We start from the raw sequence: 21,729 nt of genomic DNA, 5'->3' as shown, positions 1-21,729 counted from the left end.
AATACGCGAGAATGAAATGGGCAAACTTACGCCATTTGCATAACTACATCGTGAAATTAGATGCCACGCCGGTTCTTACTAGTAAAAGAAAAGCGGAGTTTACGTAGTCAGAGAAAGAGAATCAGGTTTAAACACAATTAACCTACTATTTGACATTAAAAAGTGCACGAATAGCCTCGCAACGCCTTTTGAGCCTTGTCGAAAATAATCTCCAGGAAGGAAGAGCTGCTGTATGGAACGGAGTTTTACAAAAATGCTAAATATGTTCCTGCAGAAGAAGGATCGGAATAAAATAAAACAAAGTGCTGTTGAAGGACCTGAGTGCCGTAAGCACATCTAAAAAAAGCCAGTTGCAGCGGAAACATCCATGATCGGAGCGCAAAAGATCAAGATGCTAAATGGCATGACTCCGAAAAAAAATTTCAATGACAGAGGACAAGCAAAACTCACAAGGTGTCACATAGGCTTCTGCCCCGAAACCGAGAACAAGACTTGCATTATCGATTTTGTTTCTTCATTACTTCAAAAACTTAAGCGATTTCACTCTTATTTGCGATTCTTAAGCAGATGAAGAATAGCGACAAGACATTAAAAGTGGGTTGCTGAGAAATATTTGCTTAGTGTCAATAATTATGCTAATTAATTAAATTCATCGGGAGTACGGTAAACCAGTGCTCACATAAGGGGATGTGTGGTCCTTCATTCTCTAGCACTTAACACGACCAGCATTACGAACTCTGACTGTTTCATGCAGCCACATTACTGCACATTGTAAATTAAATTTGCTAACGGATAAACTGCCGCAACATATTTAAGAAAAAATCGATGCTTTAGCTCAGTAACGAATAGTTAGACTTAGTATACAGATACGCATAAGAAACCTTCAACCAAAACGTCTTCCAATTTCTTCCACTGCTGCGCGTTGTGCTTGTTAGTATTCGACCTTGGATAACATTTTAGCGCCAGCAGACAAGGACAAATGGGAGACATGTGTCACGTGGCGCTAAATTCCTATCCGAGCTGGTTCGCTGCTGTCGCGAACTCCTGAGTGCCTATCTCTGACAATACCAAGCCTCTGCGCGCATATTCTTCGGGCACTTAATTATCCTGCTGTCCACTGCCCGTCCGTGCGCTGCCGCGCCTCGCAAACCCAACCGGCAACCACAGCGCGCCACACAAGCCTACGTCGCGCGTAGGCCGGGAGACTCTTTTTGGCGCGAAAACTAACCAGTTGCCCTCGCCGCCGTCGGCCGTGTTTTCATCGGCGGGCGGGCACGCGACCAAACGCGACGGCGCGCGTGTTTTTTCAAACTGGCGCGCCACTTTCCTCTCTCGGAGCAGCGACCGATGGACCGGTTATGCGGCTTCCTCGTCCTCCATCGGCCGCCTTCTCTCGCCCTCTTCATCGAGCCTCCCTCCAGTAAGAGGAGAGAGGAAGCGAGGTCGCGTCGGCAGGGAGAGGAGGCGGCCGCCAATGGGTGCCCGGGAACCCGGCTTCGAAACCATCGGCGCCAAACGAATCTGACGCGCGCGCCCACATCGACCGCGTGGAGGGACCAAGGCTGGCCGCATCTTCCCAACACTTGACGCGCCGCCGTCCATCAGCTGCTTCGCGCCCGTTCGCCCCGCAAGGAACAGCCCGCGCGATGGGATCGCCGCACGGCAGCAGAGCGTGCCGGCGATTGTTCGACGACGGCGAGGAGAGGGGCACGAGGCGGACGCTGGACAAGATGCAGGAGGACAGCTCGCGGGCCTGGAACTACGACTTCGGACGGGACCGGCCGATGCAGGGCCGATTCCAGTGGCAGCGCGGCGACGACGACAAGAGGACGCAACGCCGCTGGGGCAGCGACGCGTCGCCGGGCTCAGGTGAGGAGTGCGCGCGCCTCGCGCCAGGCACGTGCGCAGCGCGACGCATCGCTAGCTGGGCGCGCAGTCGGTCGCGTGACGTAGAAACCCCCCCTTCCGCCTGCCGCGTCTCGGCAGGCGAACGGGTTGCGCGATGCGCACGCGAAGCAAGCTTTAGTTGGAGATTTATGTTCGCGCGCCAAAAAAAAAATAAATTAAAAAATCGCCTGTTCCTTTCCTCTACTTCTCTATATTTAGTCCATGAGTCTTTCCGGCTTCCGTGTAAATATTCTGGTACACCTCACGGGGTCAGAAATACAAGGTTGCGAACGTTTGTCGACATGAGCCACGACGATTCTAGAGTCCAGGTTGAGAACGGCACAGCGGGCAGAAGACATGCTGGTAGTCTGGAGAGTTTCAAAATTAAAAAAAAAAAAAGTGTTGTGGTGATTTGTATTGCCGGCTGCAAACACTGGCATCTGCAACGGGTGGTGGCTGCAATGTCATTTTCGCGTGAACTAAGATATTCGTTCGTGTCTAAATCCAGAAGAAGCATCAAATAACGCAACGCGTTCAAACCATAACAGTGCGTTTTACGACATAAACAAGTGCACCGAAGAAAAACCTTAAACATTCATTTTATCCAGACACGTCTTTAGAACAACCTGTGCTATTGCTGTACGCGCACACTTAAGCAATTAAGGATCAGTTGATTTATGCGCGCCAATAAATGCACGTACATGCAGAGAAGAAACCCTGCACGAGTGAGCAGACCGAACTATTCTCCCATAGATTCTGAAGTGGTGCCTCTTTCAGTGCTTAGCAGAATTCTCACTTTTGTATGCAAGCCAACCCCGCCCTGGCTTGTCGTGCCTTTCCCTGTTGTCTTCAGTTCAAAATTCTTCAAATGTCCCAGCTATTCATGGGCATTCATAAACCGCGATAGTCGGATGCAATCTGGATAGCGCCTATGACTCGGTGCGCGAAATCATACCTATATGCTCGTCCATGACATTTAGAAACCTCGGGTGCAGATGCAAAAGCCCATAGCATATACGCGGAATAGGGGCGCCTGAGCCGTTCGTTTACTTCTTCTTTTGCCTCCCCACTTCAGATTAGCTTTGGACGGGGACGTCGCACTGCTTCCAGTCAGGAACACCTGCTCGAGGCGGCCAAACAACCAATGCCGTTTCGAGCTGCTGGGCGCGGGAAAAAAAAACGCTAAAAGAAAAAAAAAAAAGGCGGGAAAGGCCGCCGCCAGGACTCGCTGGCTCTTCGCGGTAACCCGTTACGGCCCCGAGACGAATGGGGCAAATTTTGGCGGGAAGCGGAGGTGGCCGCCGTGTCGAAAGGCCGTCGAAGAGAGAGGGAACGAGGGCCTCCTCTCAGTGCGGCGACGTCGACGCTGGCGTCGTTGCTTTGGCGAACGGTGCGGTGTCGCGCGCCTCTCTCTTGCCCGACCGGAATTCAAATGGCGCGGCATTTCATAGCGCACGCTCCCTCGCAATCGACGACAGAGGGCGTGATTTCATAGGCCGAAAGGGAATAGCAACTCTAGTAGGCGCAGACGAAACGAGCGGCTAAAATAGGCAGCCGTAAGCCTCGTGAACCTCGACTTGGTGCGTGGGCATCGCCTCAGAACTTTGTAGCGGCAGCTGTCTTGAGTAACGGTAGTTAAGTATAACATACTTTTCTGTTCTTGTAATCTCTGAAGTTTGTGCTGCTGTACGCGTGTCAAGAAGACGTCCATAGTTGACGTTATTTAGCGGTGGAGACACGAATATCGTGCTTAATTTCACTTGTTTGCCTGCACTTACACGTATGTTGTCTATTTATTTGTTATTCAGTTTTGTACCCAGAAACACAGTCAACTGGAATAACATGCAGACGCACTAAACAATGAACTTTCAGTGGTTGTCGAATGATACATGTCATTCTTACCGCTTCATTATGAACTCTCTCAAAACTCAGTTCATTATTTTCCGAATAAGTCAAACAATGCAGCCTTGCATACGCAACATAACACCACGTCCCCGTCTCCAACAGTGTGTCATTTCTGAACACCAAATTTGATCATAACCTGAAGTTTTCTCAGCGCATTTCCTTCATCAAGCAAAAGTCTTCATTCTCTACTAGAGCATAAATAAACTCAAAAACGTATTAGCCTCATACTTCGCTTTCATTCATAGTCACATTAGTTACGGTATTGTTACTTGGGGAAATGCTTATTGCTGTCATATTTCGTCTATTCAGCCCTTTCGAAACCAAGCAATATGAATTATTACTAACAGCAGTTTTTATGCGAATGCTGATTCGTTACTTCGTGAACGCAACATACTTGTGGCCAGCTTGTCCAGCTATCGTCTCATAATTTTGCTCTGCAAATTACGTACTAAAGAGCTTTCATGCGAATTCGTTCATTCTGTGTATGTTATAAATAAAGAAAATAACGCTAGGTTTGCACACAACTCCAATTTTCTACTTATGGTTCATTCTTACAATGGAGAAAGGACATATCCTTCACGGCTACAAAACTATGGATTGATTTACCCAACTTCGTCAAATCTTCATCATCCTTTCATGTATTCAAGCATGTCCTGAAGCATTTTTTCATGTATAATTAAGTTTACATCGCTTCTCATACTCCAGTGTGTAATTTGTACGTATTGCTAGTATTTCGCCATATATTTCCGTAAACGTGCAGCTAGAGCATTGTATATGAACCTGTATTTCACGTGTTCCATTTTTCTTACAATGTATTTCGTACCATTGTGTTTGTTCGTTTTCTTGTTCCTAATTTGTTTTCACATCATTTTTTGAAATCGTTGCTCTTCTCACGTGTCTCTATTTTTCTTTTCTTATTAACCGTGTGTCGCGTTGCTGTTTATGACTTTGGGACCCCTTCGTCTGTATATTATATGTAACCCATTCACTGTAAGTTAACGAATAATAAACTGGAACTGAAAAAGCCAGGTGTCAACGACAAACTAAATATTTCACCTAATGATCTACGTTGAAGTACTGATGCTCGTACGGCCTCAATGTAATATGCAGTCAGAACGAGGAAAGACACGTTGCGCCTAGCTGCTGCTGTTTTCGGTAAGCGTTCAGGTCAGTCCCTCTATTGACAGTGTTTTCTTTTTTTTTAATGCAGCATTTAAGGACAATCAGTATTCATTATCAAATACATATAGCGTAATCTTCTATTTATTGATTCGAGCAGTTTACATTCCCAACACTTTTGTGCAGCGCACAACATCCGTATCAAGGTACCACCAGTTACTAATCGTCAATTCAAAGCAACATACATGGAAGTTGATGAGTTGTTAGGCTGAAAATATGCATAAAAATATGGCAGGCGCTTTCATCGCAGTCCTTGAAACAAGCCTGTCGGGTTTAAAGATAAGCGCCGTAGTCTTAAAGGTGTCATGTAGATGTCAGCCGAGGTCAAGAGGCAAGAACACTATGCGCTCAGAGATCGAATGGCTCTCCAACTCAGTAAGGACAAAAGAGAGTTCACATCTCTGTTCGCAAAACCCGCAACAGTCGCAGCTAAGGTTTTGCATGGCTTCCTCACAGCCTCACAATTTGCAAGAAGGGCTAGCTGCTTGCCGTACCAATGCGAAAGGCGCTGGCGTTTCTAAACGACGTACCGAGCTACAGGTGGCACAGAGGGCCTACGTTCCAGTAGTCGCGAGCCTGGAAGAACTCAGCTGCAGGTGGAGGTCGATGGAATGCAGATGCGAATGTGTGAAGTCGTTCGAGCTCCACTAAGTCAAGGATAATTAATCAGTTGGGGTAGTTTTCTTTAGAGCATGTATTCTTGCGAACTGGATATGAAATAAATGTGTGTAATCGCAGTCAACGAAAGTTTGTATAGTTACGAAAGGGAATTGTTTTGGTGAGGAAGTGAATTCGTGGCCGATATCGCGCGCTAGAGTGCAGGTGCGCTCAATGTCCCCGACTGATGAATTAGTAAATAAGGTAGATCATTTCTAAACACACACAAAAAAAAAAATCACCGATTAGAAGTATTTTTATAGTGAACATAATCATTAATAAAGCACTGCTACGGTATACATGGTTTCTGCTACCGGAGTGCAGGAAGGGCTCTTCATACAGGAATATGTTTAGCACATGAAAACAAGCGTAATTACTCTATTAAAGCTGTAACACGCATGGTCATTTCTTTTGAGATGTGCATTGCTAGAAAACAAATTATCATATATGTGGCCAAAACGGAGGCTAGGTATTTCGAGAGGCATTTATTTATAGTATAGCCGAACCCAACTTCCCATACTCCTACTTGCAGGGCTGCCACATCGTCCAGGATGGTGGTACTGTACATTTTCGAAAGCACAAGACAGGAACGCACCCCGTGCTGTCTTACCTCCGCGATAACCTTTCGCTGCTTTCCACTCGTAAGGTTTCCGAAAATGTGGCATTTAGTATATCGCGTTTTATTTATTTATTTCCCGCTCCGCAAAAAAACAAGAAAAGAAGAAAAGCTCATACAAACACCGGAGGGCAAACTTGCTCGAGCGCGCACGGCATAGCGCACCGAAAGCGAAAGCGGCATTATCTCGAAGCCAGTCGTGCTTGCAGCTCCGCAACGCTGCTCCCTTTTCGACGCAATGTAAAGCCGCGCGTGTACGCTTCACGGCTGGACGCATCTCGAGTCTTCCGTTTCGGTCGGCCGCCCAGCACGCTCCGCGCAACGAGAGAGCGCGCTGACCGGCGAGTGACCGACCCCCCCCCCCCCCCTCTTGCTCAAGAGCGTGCCCCCACCACTGAGCTTGATGGCCCCCGGACGTTGACTCGGCTGCCGCCGCTACGGGGCCAACGCTGCCGCTTACCGTATACTCCCCCCCTCCATGTACTCACCTCGCCAAGCGGGTTGCTCCCTCGCGCGCGGAAATGTCGCGAGCATTGCCCCGCAGTGGAGCGGGAAGTCCGCGCTTTCTCTCAACCTGCAGCAGCCCCAGCAGCATCGCCAACATGTTCAACCCCCCCTCCCCCTCCACATCATTCCGCTGCGCAACTCAGTTGCTTTCGTGCGGCAGAGAACACGCCTGCTCGCCTCCCCCCCCCCCCCCCCCCTTACGGCAGCCCGTCACCCGGTGATTCGGGCGTGCGCGCACGCATGACCCCCCCTTCCGAGTTCTTGAAGGGTGCAGCCGCTTGACTGTATTCGGTGAGAGGCCCAAGATGCCCCTAACCTCGCGCTTGCGATCGGGGGCAATCCCCCCTCCGCTTTCCCGCATGCGAGTGGAAGGGCAGCGGAGGAACAGCGGCGATGACCTGCCTCCTCATGTTTACAAACACGAGCATGCGCTTCGGCTTGTGGTCCGTTCGGATGGTTAACGCCCCTGCTGCTGCTGGTTTCGCGAGAGGCTATAGGCCACCTGCTAGATACGGTGGCGTCCCCTCACGGGTGTCAGGAAAAGGGGGGGGCTCTCGCTTACGGTGACGTTGAAGACGGCAGATAACTGTGGCGGTCATCAAGGCCCGTAAGGGTTTCGCAATTTATTTGGAACAAGAGAACGGACGTGATAACTCAGCCAAGCTTGTGCCGGCAGCACGGCGGAAGGAAACTAAGGAGAGGCCCTGACGTCACTCTTTGTGAAGCTTAAGTGAAGCCGGAAATTGGCGTTGCTCATGGCGTTGCTCCGCCTATCGGGCCAGCTCTCCTCTCTTGTTTACATTTCTCGCGAAACCACGCCGCGCTGCGCGCAACCGTGCTGCTCGGACCCGCGCGCTCTGCAGCAACACGAAGCAATCGTTAGCACGTTCGCATGATTCCGCGAAAGAGGGCAACATTTCCCGCGAATATTCCTTCATCCGTACCCATTGCCGTGGCGCAGTACATAGCGTACAGCGTTGCATGCGTGTTCATTTCACGAACTTTAGTTCCTCCTGTCCCACCTGGCCACAGCAACATCCGGTAGAGCACGGTCCAGATAACTCAGCGCAACAAAACGCGGAGAGCAATGCAAACCTGCCCGCACGGCACCTTTGCCACGGTACGAAACCTACGGAGCTACACGTGTGAGCGCACAGAACAATAACAAAGCCGCCATTGTGGCCCGAAATCCGGGGCCACTACAGCAAAGAAATAAAAAGAACAGCAAAACAAAGGAGAACCTACTACGTCATTTCCTCCACACTTTTCTCCTAGCGCGCGGAGGTGGTAGGGCCTCTCTTCAGTTTCCTTCCTCCATGGCCGGCAGCTTCCTTTGACATGGCCCCATGCGCGTAGTTTCAGTGTTGCAGGTTCGTGTACGGTTCTCTGTCGAAGTCTCACTGCCTTTGTCGGTAACTTGTCCGTGCATTCGTAGCCTTCAATTCTCCTCAGCACCTCGGGATAACTCAACCATAATGCTCCGTGTAGTTCGACCCACCTTTTTCATTAAGCCTGCTCGGAAACTCTGTGTCTGATCAAATCTAAACTTCAATGAATAGAAATCTTGACACTTGTCCACGTGGGACACACCTCGATCCTGGCATTGAATTCCTTCACTTATTACCGTAAATTTTGATTCCAGCATTCCATTTACTGTAGAAGTTTAGTATATCATCGCACTTCCCGGACAGAGCGAGCATAAACGGATTTGGTCATTGCTGCAGTGGAGTGACGAAAGAAGTCTTCCTCTGCAAGCTCAAGCACGTGTCATTCACAGGCGTACATTTGAATGGCGTTCTGGGTTGTTTAAATCCCACCTAATTTGCTACATTTCCTCTATTACCTGATTGATGTAAAGCGTTATTTATGTGCCCGGTCCTACTTATCCACAGGCTGAACCTTTAGCCGTGCACCGGCCATCGTTTTCAACGAATAGTTATAATTGCGCCTCAACTTGAGAAACACATTGCCCTTTTGACAACATGAGTTAGTAAGAAGGTCAGAAGCCAAATATTGTATCATTCATCTTGCACTCCATAGCAGAACCTCACATAGCTTCCGTTTCTGCTCTATGAAGACATAGAAGGGTAATGGTTTGGGCTAGTTAGTTTTCTATTTTAGACTGTGTGGTGCAGCGCGAAGCGGGACAAGGGACGCCGAAAAAAAACGAGGGCAAGTGCTTACTTCACACAGGGCTTTGTTTTCTTGATAGGGGTGCTTTTCTCTGATATGGAACAAAACTTGCGTGGGGCAGAAAACAATACACGTACACCAACCAGCTCACCGATTTAAGTCGATGGGTCATTTGCTGGTTGTATGGAATTAACGCGACCTTACGGTCCCTTTCTGTGGGCAGCTCTTCGCTGGCCATGGCTCCGCTGTTACCGTTTTTCTCTCTTTCTGTGGATTGACTGAGCTACTGAGACGAGCAATCCGTCAGGATAACCCGAGGTGTTTACGCGTGTAACTTGTGCTTGAAAACTGCAGACACTGAACTGCAGTGAAACAGCATGCAGTAAACTACTAAAGAGGGCTATTGTTCAGGCCTGCTTCTCTAATGCATTAGACTGCTCCGGCCACCACCGACTAAATGGCAGTCTTCAAGCACAAGCTACACGCCTAAAAGCCTCAAGCTATCGTGATGGATTACTCGCCTCAGTGTCTGAGGCAATGCGCAGGAAAAGAAGAAAGCCTAACAGCGAAGCCATTGTCACACAATTCTAAAATGAAGACACGCTCTGCACCCAATATACATAACACATGCTTCGCGGGAAAAAAAGGTCGTGCAAAAGTGCTGCACGCACTCTTACAATGCGTACACGTCTGTCTGTTTATACACATGTTCCTCATTTCCGTGTAGAGCCTTTCGAAGAGTCAGTGGAGCTTCCGCTTGAAGCATTGAGCAGTCCTGAGCTGGCCAACAAAAGATGTAGGAGAATACACGAGGTTCCTGCGCTCGATATTTTGAGGCGCCGTTTCGTAATTCGTGAAGCAACACTATAGGCCTCTCCCTGCTTCGTTCTCTGGTTGTCTCACAGGGTCTAAATCACCCGCCTCGCCGCCGGCAGCGACCAACCATACCTCGTGTGTTCGGAGGCACTTCTCAACAGACCGTAACGGTTCCTCTTCCGGGAAACTCGTGCGAGCTTCTAATACCCACCAGTGCCGCGCGGACCGCGTTGCTTCCCCGCCGCTCGTTGCGTCACTGGCGCGGTGCGATCGTGACTTCCCGGTTGATGCTGCGGCGCATGCGCTGTTGTAACGCGGAGAACTCGCCGCAAGGAGACGAGCGAGGCGTGGCCCTCGTGTATATAACCTCGGCCTGCCCCACCGCCGCGCAACAAGAGCCGAGTACGCACGCCGCGGAGAAATGCAGCTGCCGACCGCGTCGCGTTCCGCGAATGTGATCGCGGACCCGTTCCCGGAAGACGCCACGCCGACGACGACGACGGAGGCGCGCGCCATGGGCCCCACTTTCGGGGGTGCGCCTCCGGATTCCTAGCTGGGGCGTACGCTTCCATCTTGTCCCGGGGACGTCGTTTGTGGCGCCGATTCGTTGTCGGGTTAGCGCCCCCTGCGAAATAGCGCTCGTAGCTCGCGAGTGCGCGGAAAGACCCTCAATTTACGGAGTGTACACCCTGTATGTGTGCAAGCGGAAGCAGTATACCGAATGTGACGGGCCTTCGTGTTGAGCCCTGAGAGACCTCAGTGATCTTGTAGGTGCTGGAAAAACGCCAAATTGAGAAAGGAACGGAGGCAGGAACGAAGGACCGCGAAGAAAAAGAAACACCCACACGAACGCGCAAACGTCATTTTTCCTTGGCGTTTATTTTCTTCTAGCGTGACTGCTGTTCCAGTATATTTATAATTCCCGACCCGTCTGGAATATTCGTCTTCAACGTGTGTTCGCTCCTGCGAAAGTATTTTTCTTTCTTTTCTTACCGTTTTAAGCAGAAATGCATGGCCGAGGCGTTTCGTAGTGTCGGTGCCTTTCTTACATGGTGAAAATGTGCAAACTACATATAATAGGCTCATTTCTCCGGTGACGAATGCATTCTAAACGTCGCATGCCGGTGGAAGACATGCATGTAAATGATGTGGGCAACACGTGGAAGATATTTTGCGGCACTATATTTTTGACTATGGGACCTCCTAGAGTTACTTCTGTAAAAAATTTCAAATGCTCAATAAACTGAAACTGAAAACTGAAACTGCGTACAATAGATCCTTCAGAAAAGCGCCGTGATGACGCATAGTACATGTTGCTCAATATATGATCACTCACGCGCTGACAAACTGCTCGCTAGAGCGTAGTTAGTGTGATTGCCTCGCCTTCGTGCAAGATTCACCGACACCATGTACCTCCCTAACACAATAACAGCGCACCAGTAGCTAAATATTCACGATATTACAATGTTCTGGTCTCCACGTTGTTAAAAATTGTGTGTCGCGGGAAAGCCAGCGTGCCAGTTTTCAGAATGGCTTAAACTGATGCCCCTCCCTGCAAGCTACATCAAGGCCTCGCTATATGCAAATTGATCTACGGTCATATTTCTTGTGTCATTTCTAATATATTACGAGTGCGGTCTAAAGACGGGAAAAATTGTTATAGTTGCTGCGAAGATATAATTGCACTCGTCGTTAACTTTGATGCAAGCCATCAACACGTGCAATGCAGAAGTTAATGAATGACTCTGTACAGCAGTGGCGGGAGGAAAAAACATGGTTGTGGCTGGCAGGTTACAATACCCTGTAGAGATTATGGGGAAAGTGGTTCGCCACGTGCACTGTGATCTCATTTAAAACAGTCGCCGTGCATACATCCTTCACAATGCTTTTCTTTCTTTCATTTATCATAAGTGCGGCTAGAAATGCTGGACTTCCACGGATTATAACGACATTTTTTAAAAGTCGAGGCAGTACCGTAACAGTTCAGCGCACTCTTTCTCCGTGCTGCACATGCTGCAACGAAGCTAGAGACGCGGAGTCCATGTAGTCCTCGCAGGGTTTCATTGCAGACAGAAAGAGCTCGCTTGGCAACATGAGCAGGAGGAGTGTTCCCTCGCGTGTGCCCAAGAACTACTGTTCTCGGAATGTCATCGGATAGTGCGTCAGGCAAGGGACGCCTCGCGGATTTCTTCATTAGCACGAGACGCGAACTGATGGAAACGAGTTGACGCATCCTCGCGACCCTGAAGAAAGATCGCTCGCGCATCAGACGGGCCAGACCGACCCCCGCTTTGAGCGAAGCCATCACCGCCACGGCTGTTGGGCCTCGAGGAGTGCAGCTAAACGTCGTGGTTAAGTCGGAACAGCTCGTCGTCGTGGCTTACTGCGCTTGCTCGTGATAATCATAACCCGATGCGTCCTTTCCCCCTCTATGTTGCCCGTGGCAGCGCAGGCGAATGTTACACGATGTGAGCAGCTCGCCAACTCCTCGCTCTCCCTCTCAGACACACTCGCTCAAAGGAGAAACGGAGCGTGCCGATCGTCAAGGGCGCGTGGAATCGAAGGGGACCAGGAGAGAAGGGAGCCCCCAACCGGGCGGAGGGAGGTTCAAGGGGGCCAGGCGTGCGTCTTGCTTTCGGATGGGGGAGGAACGGGGAGCAATGGGGGGGCACAAAGCTACCGCGCATTGCAGGCCAGCCCAACAGCCGAGCGATCTTATCCAGGCAGGCGCGTTCCCGTCGCGTGCTGCTTGCACGAGAAGACGGGAGGGGGGGAGGGGGGTAGTGATCAGTGCCTGCGTGAAGGGTGTGTGCGTGGGGGTAGGGGGAAGTTGCGGGGGTACTGATAGCTGAGGGGTGGGGGGAGGGGGGAGTTACAGGGCTGCTGTGCCGAGTGGCAGTGACGTGAGCATGACGCGTCCCCGGGGACGCCCGGGGAAAGCCGGGTGCACCGACCGGTTGGCGGCTGGCTGCTGTGCCTTGCACTGTGTACAAAACACGGCCTTGCCCTCCTCCTCACCCTACTCCTCCTTCCTTCTCCTCCTCGGGTGCCCGGGGGCCGCCGCGGCATCGGCAACCAGTTCGCGGGACGTCCCAGCGTTTGCAGAAGCGGGGACACCTGCTGCAGGCGCGCGCGCGAGAGGCTAGAGCGGTGGCAGGCTTGCGCGCAGCTCCTATTACAAAAGCTGAGCGCGTACGCCTTGCAACGCGCGTTCTGATGCACCTATGCCGATTAATATTCGCCTCACGGCACGGCCAGCCACTGCACCATTGTCCCGCGCGATGAATAACGGCTTTCTTTTAGGCGAAGCATTCGTTGCGCACTTCGGCCGCATTTTTTTTATATATCTCACTGTTCTTTTTCTTTTGCGTCTGCTTTTCTTCTCCGTGAATTCGGAGGACTAGTTTGCGACGCTTTAGGAGCTGTCTCTCTTTCATCCTCCTCTTTTGGGAGCTGTCAAAAGATTGTGCGCAATCGGGCAGTGATGGCCTGTCAGCGCTCACTGGGATTGCGCTGCTGATTCGTTTTCTGTTTGTGTCAGTTCGCAGTGGTGATTGTTCTTTTTTCACCGTCACTTCCAACTTTTCTTTTTATTTTTTTGCGTCCGTCCGAGTTAGCTCGTGTGCTGCCTTCCTTCTTATACCTGCAGTATCGGCCACTTTGCAGGAAAGATCAAAATATTATCAAAGATTGTAATAGTGCGATAACTTAAAAAACGCAGTACTTATCTAATTTTGAGTGCAAATGAAAAGGTAAGCTATTCAGTATTCAAGAGCATTGAAAGCTTATTTCAAGTGGCAAATCTCTTCATTTCTTTTCCCTCCGGAACTTGCTTTAAGCGTATGCAATAAGAAATACATTCCACATTACATTATGGGATGCCTTATGCACTCAAACAAGCATTAGCAACAATTTTCCCTCTTAGGAAAGTAATCGCTGCAGTACAGTGCATTTAATGCTGCAGGCTTCGAATGTGCTTTCTGAACGTTTTTTTTTTTTTCGTAGGTTTTCAGTGCGTGCCACAATTTTCTTTTCTCGAATATCGCTATGGTCCTTAATGATCTGCTTAAGCATTCCATTTTAACATTTAACACGGTACGTACGTTCCAAGTCAGGTATCACGAATGACTCAACACGATGGAGAGCTACTGCGGCGACATCTCTACGTTCACTTAAGGCAGCCCGCAGTTTTATTTCGTGGTATTCATGCAGCCTATGTAGGTGCAAAGGTGCGCAACAGAGACTCCTGTCGTTTACCTCCGCCTGCAAGTAGACCGGGGGTATCTTTGCGAAACCCGCTATGGTTATATTCAAACAGCAATGGGCATCTGCAGCTTTTCTTTTACTTTTTTGTTGCAATAGCAATAACTTGGACACTCCAAACGAATGTTTGTCGTCGGCGTCGCCGTGAGGTTCCATATTATTTAGGCATATGTATGCTATATACCACGCCATGCTATGTGAGGTGTGGTGTATGCAGGTGTACTTCCACACCGTTGTATCACTAAAGTTGCTCGTACCATGCAACATGTTTTTGACAAATTTATTCTTTGGGATTTTGAGAATGGCGGCCCATAAGAAAGTGTCATTAAACAAAGGACCGAGAGTGCATGCCATTTATCTTAAATATTCTCAGACTTGAACACTAAAAGAGCGAAGCAATAACTAAGCTCAAACCCGAAATTGATGTATTTTTATTTGCGCGGCTGTCCACTACTTCCGGAATCGGCCCAGGAAAGAGGTTTGAAATATACCAATGCTGATAAGTGTTGGTAAAGTTGCTAACGAAGTCGTTGTCCTTCATTAACCAACATAAATTGTCCGATGGCAAGGATAAATCGGATGACCGCAAACACAACACCTCGTTTTTTTTTTTTACTTTGCTTATGCTTACTTCAATTCATACTCTCACTAAAGTTACGAGTCTTACTCTTCGTGTACATTCTAACATGGTTGCTATCGCATTCGTTGCTCCGCCCTTATGATGAAATTGATTTTTTTTTCCTTCACCCGCAGAAACATTTCTCGTCTGGAACCACATACACACACACACACACACACACACACACGAGGGTTTCGCACAAGCACGTTTATCTCAACCAGCCAGAGCTCGTATCTTTCGGCAACTTGTCGCACCGCCGCGTCGCGCTCTCCGCATCAGGGAGACGGGGAGTCGTACACCATCGGCCCAGCCGAGGGGTATACCCCGACGGGAGTCACCACACCATCGCATGGCAGGTGCCCGGAGGGGTGCGGGGGGGGGGGGTGCACTTGTTTCCCTGGAGCACGTGACGGCCACATGGCTTTTCGCCGAGTGTACAACAAGCGTGGTTCTCGCTGCTCGGGAGAGACTGGACGCGTGAGGGCGGTGTTGAGTTAGTGCAGCAGTTCCCCCGCCGCTACTGCAGCAACAGCCGGGCGTGGCAAATACGAAAACCAGAATTGAAGCAGCACGCTAGCAAAAGCTTGTGCGGTGGCGGGGGGGGGGGTAGGGGGGGAACGAAGTCAGCGCACAGGTGCGACGTCTCTCGTGCTCGCGTCGTCGCTGGCTGACGAGGCGTCGTCGTGCTTCTCTGCGGCGGCTGAGGCGAGGGTACGATGAAGAGGGGGACAGGTTTGCACGTCGAGAGAGATGGGTTGCGGTGGGAGGGGGGGGGTCGAGAAGGAGGGGTGGGTGGTGGCGGGAGGCGACCGTTGCCAGCGTGTCCCCGGCCTGAAGGGGGCCCCCCTCTGCCGCCCTCCCTAATGATGGGCCGCCGCCCCGCCAACCGGTCCCTCGAGCGCCCGGGCGGACCCCACCAACCAACGGGCGCCCTGGATTTGCCGCTCAGCTGCGCCCCGCGGGCTTCAGCAGCACTGTCGGGCCGGTTGCAGCGATCAGCTGCGCGAGCAAGCATGCTCGCTCTTGCGAAGGCCGTGAGAAACCGAGGGGTTGCTACGGGCGTCTGAGAGATGCCACTGCAAAGACACACACAGGAGGCTGCTTCGTGGGGCTGTAAATATGATGGCATCGCTGGACCCCGGCGTTGAACTCGTATACTCGGATTGATGTTGGTTGCGCCACAGAGTTGTGAACAAATGTTGCATTGCTGCGATGACGGATAGCTCCAGTATATTTTTTAGATTTGAAGCCCAAGCGCGTTGGGTGCATGCATTCTCGAGGAACTCTAATAAACAGGATGGTCTTGGTGGGATAATTGGCACATCTACGTCGACATGATTACCTCACGAAAAAACAAACACACGCACTAGGACGCATTCACAAGACGAGTGCAGGTCATGTAAATGTGTTTGTGTGGTTGTGCCTTTTTCGCGCAGACAATCATGCCAATAGTCAATCGAATGCATGTACAATAACTTTGAAAAAATATTTGCGCGCGTTCGTCATCGGTGATGTCATGATGGATGCACCACTTTTTGACAGACCAGCAGAATAAGAAGCACTGTGCTTTACTTACTACAAGTAAGAGAGGCCGGCTGGGAATGCTGAAGGCTGGTGACTTTTCGTGCTCCGCTGCTTAGCTGTTGCCCACGAACGAGACAGTTGCCGTGCCCATAGCAGGGTCATGACCCATTGCTTTGGTGCTGATAACAATGATTATTGTTACCTTTAATAGTGACGATAACCAAAACTGGAGCCATCAAACGTAATGATAACGAAAAAAAAAACTAATGTTTCTGCCTGCGTGGTTAGTAAAAAATTGTGCTTTGTCTTATTGGTTGCGCACACTTCTGTCTCGTGGGTTTTCCGTAGAGTTACAAACAAGACGGCATGCGTCCATGCACCACCCGATGACGCTATCATATACGTGAGGTGACAGAATTCGTATAAATAAGAAGGGTTTGTGCTAACAGCAGGTGCGGATGAGAGTAGCACGAGCCTGCTCGCCTGCTGGATTTTTGTCCTCGCTCCTCATAATTAACAGCTCAATAAACAGTGATCGCTTTAGTGTTTCGTCGATGTACGTAAGTGTAGTCCCAGACTAAAATTCTCGTTCGGTCGCTTTTCCACCGGCGCCTTTTGGTTAGCCGCTTTCCCTCTTGCAAGTTATGAGGAGATCCTCAAAAAAAGACTAATGAAGATATCGCCACACGCGGAAGACCCCGGCAGGATTAGTCAACACTCTGTGTTCTCGGAATTCATTTGCAGTACGATGTAGCAAGAGTTTTGTACGCGGGGTTTGTGGAGTGAATAGTATTAGACATCTCGGTTGATTGCTTAGACGGCAGAACTGACGAACAAAAAAAAATGTATTGCGGGCATACATAAAGCTAAACACCTAATGATTTGAAACATATTTGTGGCTTTCTGTTAATGTCCATATATATGATGTCCGTCATATCATCGTCGGACATCATATATATGATGTCCGTTCTCTAAAAGCTCCTCTTAACTGTCCATATTTTGAAATTTCTAGCGTCGACAGAGCAATCGCTATAGATGTTTAACATCATTATAAACATTGATAAGAAGAAACATCAACAATAGCAACAATAACAATTACTAATGAGTCGCATTTCCTTTCATATTTTCCAGATTCACACAGACAGAAAGACAAGGGCTGTTCCTTCAAAGGAAGATGTGACGAGGTCCTGGGGCGCTCTGAGATAACGGGGAGGACTCCCTACTGACCACCGTTGACTGCTGTGAGTAGAACATATCATTTTCAACTTTCGGGGCAAAAAAGAATTCAACTGTTGCGACTTTGAAATATACAGTAAATTGGCGCACTGAGGGCAGCTCTCCAATAAAATATTGCGCAAAAGAACTTTCTCGACGATCTGTTTGGTCCCAGACATTTTAAAACTGCGTCGGCAAATTTCGCCTAAAGCCCGAATCCAACTGCGCGTGGGCAGAGGGTCCCCATAGCTCGCTAAAAATACTTAGACTGTAATTATTTCTAAGTCTACACTCTAAAAAATGTATACACCCTCTGGATTGTATTTTGTCCTCGAACAATAATCGTCATCTATCTTGCCCGTATTTCATTTCTTTAACGCTGCGAGTCCGGTACCACCTAGTAATGAACGACTTGCGCGTTATCAGCTTGACACAGCATTCTCGACAGGAAAGTAGCAAGCGCCGAGTTTTCAAGAGAGGAAACGCAAGCAAGGCAGATGACGATTATTGTTTGGGGACAAGATAAGCCCCAAATGGTGTATAAACCTTTTTTAGAGCGTAGTTGTCCCTCGATGTTAGCGCGTTGCCAAGGTGCACTTATGTTTCAAGTTGTACGAGTCATTAGCTGCTTTGAATTTACTATCTACCAACATATCGCTTAGTGCCCCTTCACGTTTATGTAGGAGGGGCATCAATTTTAAGACGAGCGAAAATGCCATTTAGGTCATAACGAAGTCGCCCTATTAGCCAACAAAAAATAACATTGTTTCGACCACGGGATATCTATACATGGTGAGAAATGCAGCGGTGTGTAAAGATTTCAATAAGGTCCCGATATAGTCCGTTCATGATGTTTTATGGGGCAAGGGCAAGGTGTACTCCGTCTCAGCACCTGACTCGCATTGCAAAAAATGCGTCATATTTGCTGTCTGTGCAGGCTGTATTTGTTTTGTATATATCGATTTACTTTCTGCTCATTTCAGGTTTCCGTAATACATGAACTCTCCAGACAAGACAAGCCACGCAAGCTCGTCTTCACTGGCTTCAAGGCACCACAGGTGTTCATCGACTAAAAGCATCCTTTCTTGATTGATATATTCCTATAGTGTTTCCCGCTATATATATATAAACCTGTACAGGACGGTCCTTGCTACCACACGCTCTCACACTGCCGTGGTAGCCCACTAGAACTTCGCTATAGCCTGTACGATCCTTTGTTGAACTCGGCTGTCATCGCACCTAGAACACTGCTTCTAAACGTCTGTTATATTACAATGCGGCAACACAACAGCACAGACAGAGTGCATTTAACTATTGTATGGAATAGAGTTATGATCGCAGCGTTATAACTTCTTGACCACAATTACATCTACAATCCATTCGCTCATTTGAACTGCGTTCTGGAGAAAGATTCAACACTGTTCCTAGAGAGAATATATTGGCACGATGACTACGTGTACAATGTGCAATATCATTCCGTCTAAAGAGAAGCTTCCACAATATAGGGGGTGCGCCGAAAAGGTCACTGCGAAAAACGGTTGCGTGGCTTCGAAGAAGAAAAGAGTTGCTCGATTCACTTTGTTATGAAAACCCTTCGTAAAGCTCTCCTCAATTTCTTTTTTGTTTTGCTGCAGCGCACCATCCGGTAAAAAAAAAAAAAAAAACACGCTCAATGTTTGCTGTCTACGATAAAGGGCGAAATATTCCGTCTTAAGAACACCGTATTCCTCGTGAGAGGCAGTCCATTATCGAAAAAGAAAGCGAAGAGGGCTCTGCAGGTGCAGATGCACTAGCGTGCAGCGCATAGACGATACCTATAACATAACCCTAAGTCTGTCGCGCACTGCCATTTTTGCAGCCGTCTCGTGCGGACGACGCAGAGTTATCAGATGACCAAACTATCACTCGCTTCTTTATTGACACAAAGAAACGCGGTGATCGTAATGGAATATGACGTGTACATACAAATTTCTTATTTACACAATTTCATTATTTTTTGTACTCATCAGTATTTTAATGTCCGTTATATTTATGCAATCGGATGGGCAATGTTTTTATTGAAAAAATGTGTACAAATCAACAACGATCTCTGAGGCACTCGCCAGAAGATGGTCGCTTCCTGACAAAGTGTTGTCAGTGAAAGTCTTCTTGTAGCCTGAGCACGTGCTTCAATTAGATGAAATAATTATTATCTTGCGCATGCTCAAACACTACACGAGTCAGTGATTTTTTACGCCCATCTTTAGCAGCAAAATCAGCGTGAAAGCGTCGAGGAAACCTGTTTGTGCAGAAAAATTACAGCGCCATGTGCTCAGGCTTTGTATTCTCTGTCTACATTCTTTTGTTCCGTGAGCGACCTTCTCCACGCGATGCCTCCAACCTGTGAAAACTCAATTTGTACAGCTATATTCTGAAATTTCGAAAATATATGTTAGAATACTCGGTAGAACTATTTTTTTTGAGCATAGGCGACACAATAAGCGTTATTAACTGCCAAAGTATGTTTTTGTTTGTTTGTACTTATCGGCTGGTGCTGGTGGAAGGTGGTGATATGTAGAGTGCTTTATAACGCACAGGCGTTCACATTGTATATCCCTCACACGTTATGATCATTACGCCTGCTGTGCTCGTTGTTTGTTTTTTTGTCTGTTGAAATCAAGAGATCGTTATAATGTAAAAGCTAAATAATTAATCGGCTTCGTTAATGTGTCCTTTTAAGTTGGTCGAATGGTCTTGTGTTGGCCAAACGGCAAATGGCCACAAGTGTTCCTTCACAGCTCGACACTGCAGATATGTGCTTTCGGACGCTCTGCCTCGTTTCAATAGGGGCCACAAGAGCGTAACGTAAGAGCGAATTCTATAGTTGTAACATTGATAGCGTATCAGCGCACTCGTCATGATTTCTTAGTTTCTAAATGCCAGTGAACACGGCATGGTAGCAGCTTCTCTTGCATTTATTGCTCCACTACTTGTATTGCTGACTTGGTGGGGACAAAAGTAAGCAGACATCAAGAAATTCGTGATGCGGTGATAGTTGGCTCCGTTACACCCAATACATGATACTTTTTTTATTCGAATGTAGGGCCAGCTCTAAACGGTGCATCGCAAGTTATTTGTTACTGAGCCTCGGCTTACTACCGCCGACTTTTTCCCACTTCAAAATGATTCCTTGCTTGTTCTTTTTTCCACCGTATCAAAAAGCAAGTTTGTTATGGCTGGCTCAGAAATGTCTTAAATGTGCTTTGTTAGATGTGAAAATCGGCACCTATCCGCCTGGTCCTTGATGCAATGCTTCCCGTCTGAGCCTGTGCATATTCAAGAGGCATGAACGACAGCCCTTTGTTCATTCCTGCAGCGATGCAATGCTAAGTTCTCGTCAACGTTACACCGAAAACCCATATCGCTCGTTTAGGTCAGTACTGTGTGTATTGCGATCTCGCTGTCTGCTGTGAACGATTTCCGCAGTTCACGGTTATGCGGACTGAAGAACATGTCCCTGGGTTAGCTGGTAAACCATCTTGCTAACAGCTTTAGAGCGCAAAGAAACATGCTTGCTTACACGCACAAACACCCGAAAAAGAACTCGCCTTTTCACAAACCGCTCGTGTGACACAAAGGGAGGAGGGGGAGGGGAGCCCTTTATTGTGTGTTTGTGTGTGCACGTATGCGAGTGGTGCTTCTTCCTTGTAATCTCAAGCTCTTACCAAGGTACCAACCGAACTTTTTTTATAAACCTGGCCCCGCTCTCATGTGCTTGTAAAAAGAAAACTAATTCATTGATTTTTTATGGTTGTACATTCTTTAGTACTGTTACAGCAGATAGCAGTAATATTTTTATGTTATCTGATGTCGCTGTGTGGTTTAACATCTTGTCGTACCGTGAAGCGCTCGCTGACTTGAATGTGATACCGTATGCATCATACTTCACATGATAAATATTATTCATCAACGATGTTCATGCTTTGTTTTTCATCATCGTACTTAAATCTTTGGACTTCATATATGTTTGCACGTTGTATTGGTGGAGAATATTTTTCTTGTGCGTTATTGTTCCGGTGACCATCTGAAGCGCATAAATATTTGTCGTCCTGCTCTGTGCTAGTATGTATAAAGTGTTAAACTTATCCTGCTATAATGAAAATAAAAGAATTCATTAGGCCTTCACGGCGTGCCTGTCTCTCTCTCTCTTTTCTTTCCCTTTCCGATTCACTCGATTTCTGCTTTAGGTGCAACTGATTGTGTCACTTTGTCTCAAGCAATGAGAACAGAAATCCGCGCACGTGATTCTTGGCTACTGAGAATCACATATGTTATATATAGATTATGCATTAATAATTCACTTATTATCCGATTCTAAAAAAAAAGATTCAGCATGAAATTGATATTTTTTCATTCGAATCCACTCCTT

General features: G+C 48.2%; 1 protein-coding gene across 1 annotated transcript; it reads left to right on the top strand.

The window, feature by feature from the left end:
* Positions 1–1,515: 1,515 nt before the first annotated feature.
* LOC142563805 (uncharacterized) lies at positions 1,516–21,485 on the top strand. Its single transcript, XM_075674425.1, has 3 exons — positions 1,516–1,869; positions 17,238–17,347; positions 18,305–21,485. Exons 1-2 carry the CDS (start codon positions 1,647–1,649, stop codon positions 17,330–17,332), a joined length of 318 nt encoding a protein of 105 aa, XP_075530540.1. The 5' UTR covers positions 1,516–1,646; the 3' UTR covers positions 17,333–17,347; positions 18,305–21,485.
* Positions 21,486–21,729: the final 244 nt, after the last annotated feature.

This window comes from Dermacentor variabilis, chromosome 11, assembly GCF_050947875.1.
Source record: "Dermacentor variabilis isolate Ectoservices chromosome 11, ASM5094787v1, whole genome shotgun sequence".
NCBI classification, from domain to species: domain Eukaryota; kingdom Metazoa; phylum Arthropoda; class Arachnida; order Ixodida; family Ixodidae; genus Dermacentor; species Dermacentor variabilis.
The sequence above is the reverse complement of the archived record's forward strand: the minus strand, read 5'-3'. Positions and strand labels throughout refer to the sequence as shown.

What these genes read in the sequence shown, in the direction of transcription:
- LOC142563805 (XM_075674425.1), top strand. Translation starts at nt 1,647, where the DNA reads ATGGGATCGCCGCACGGCAGCAGAGCGTGCCGGCGATTGTTCGACGAC. An exon ending in CGACGCGTCGCCGGGCTCAG is followed by an intron (nt 1,870 to 17,237) that starts GTGAGGAGTGCG and finishes CATATTTTCCAG; the next exon opens with ATTCACACAGACAGAAAGAC.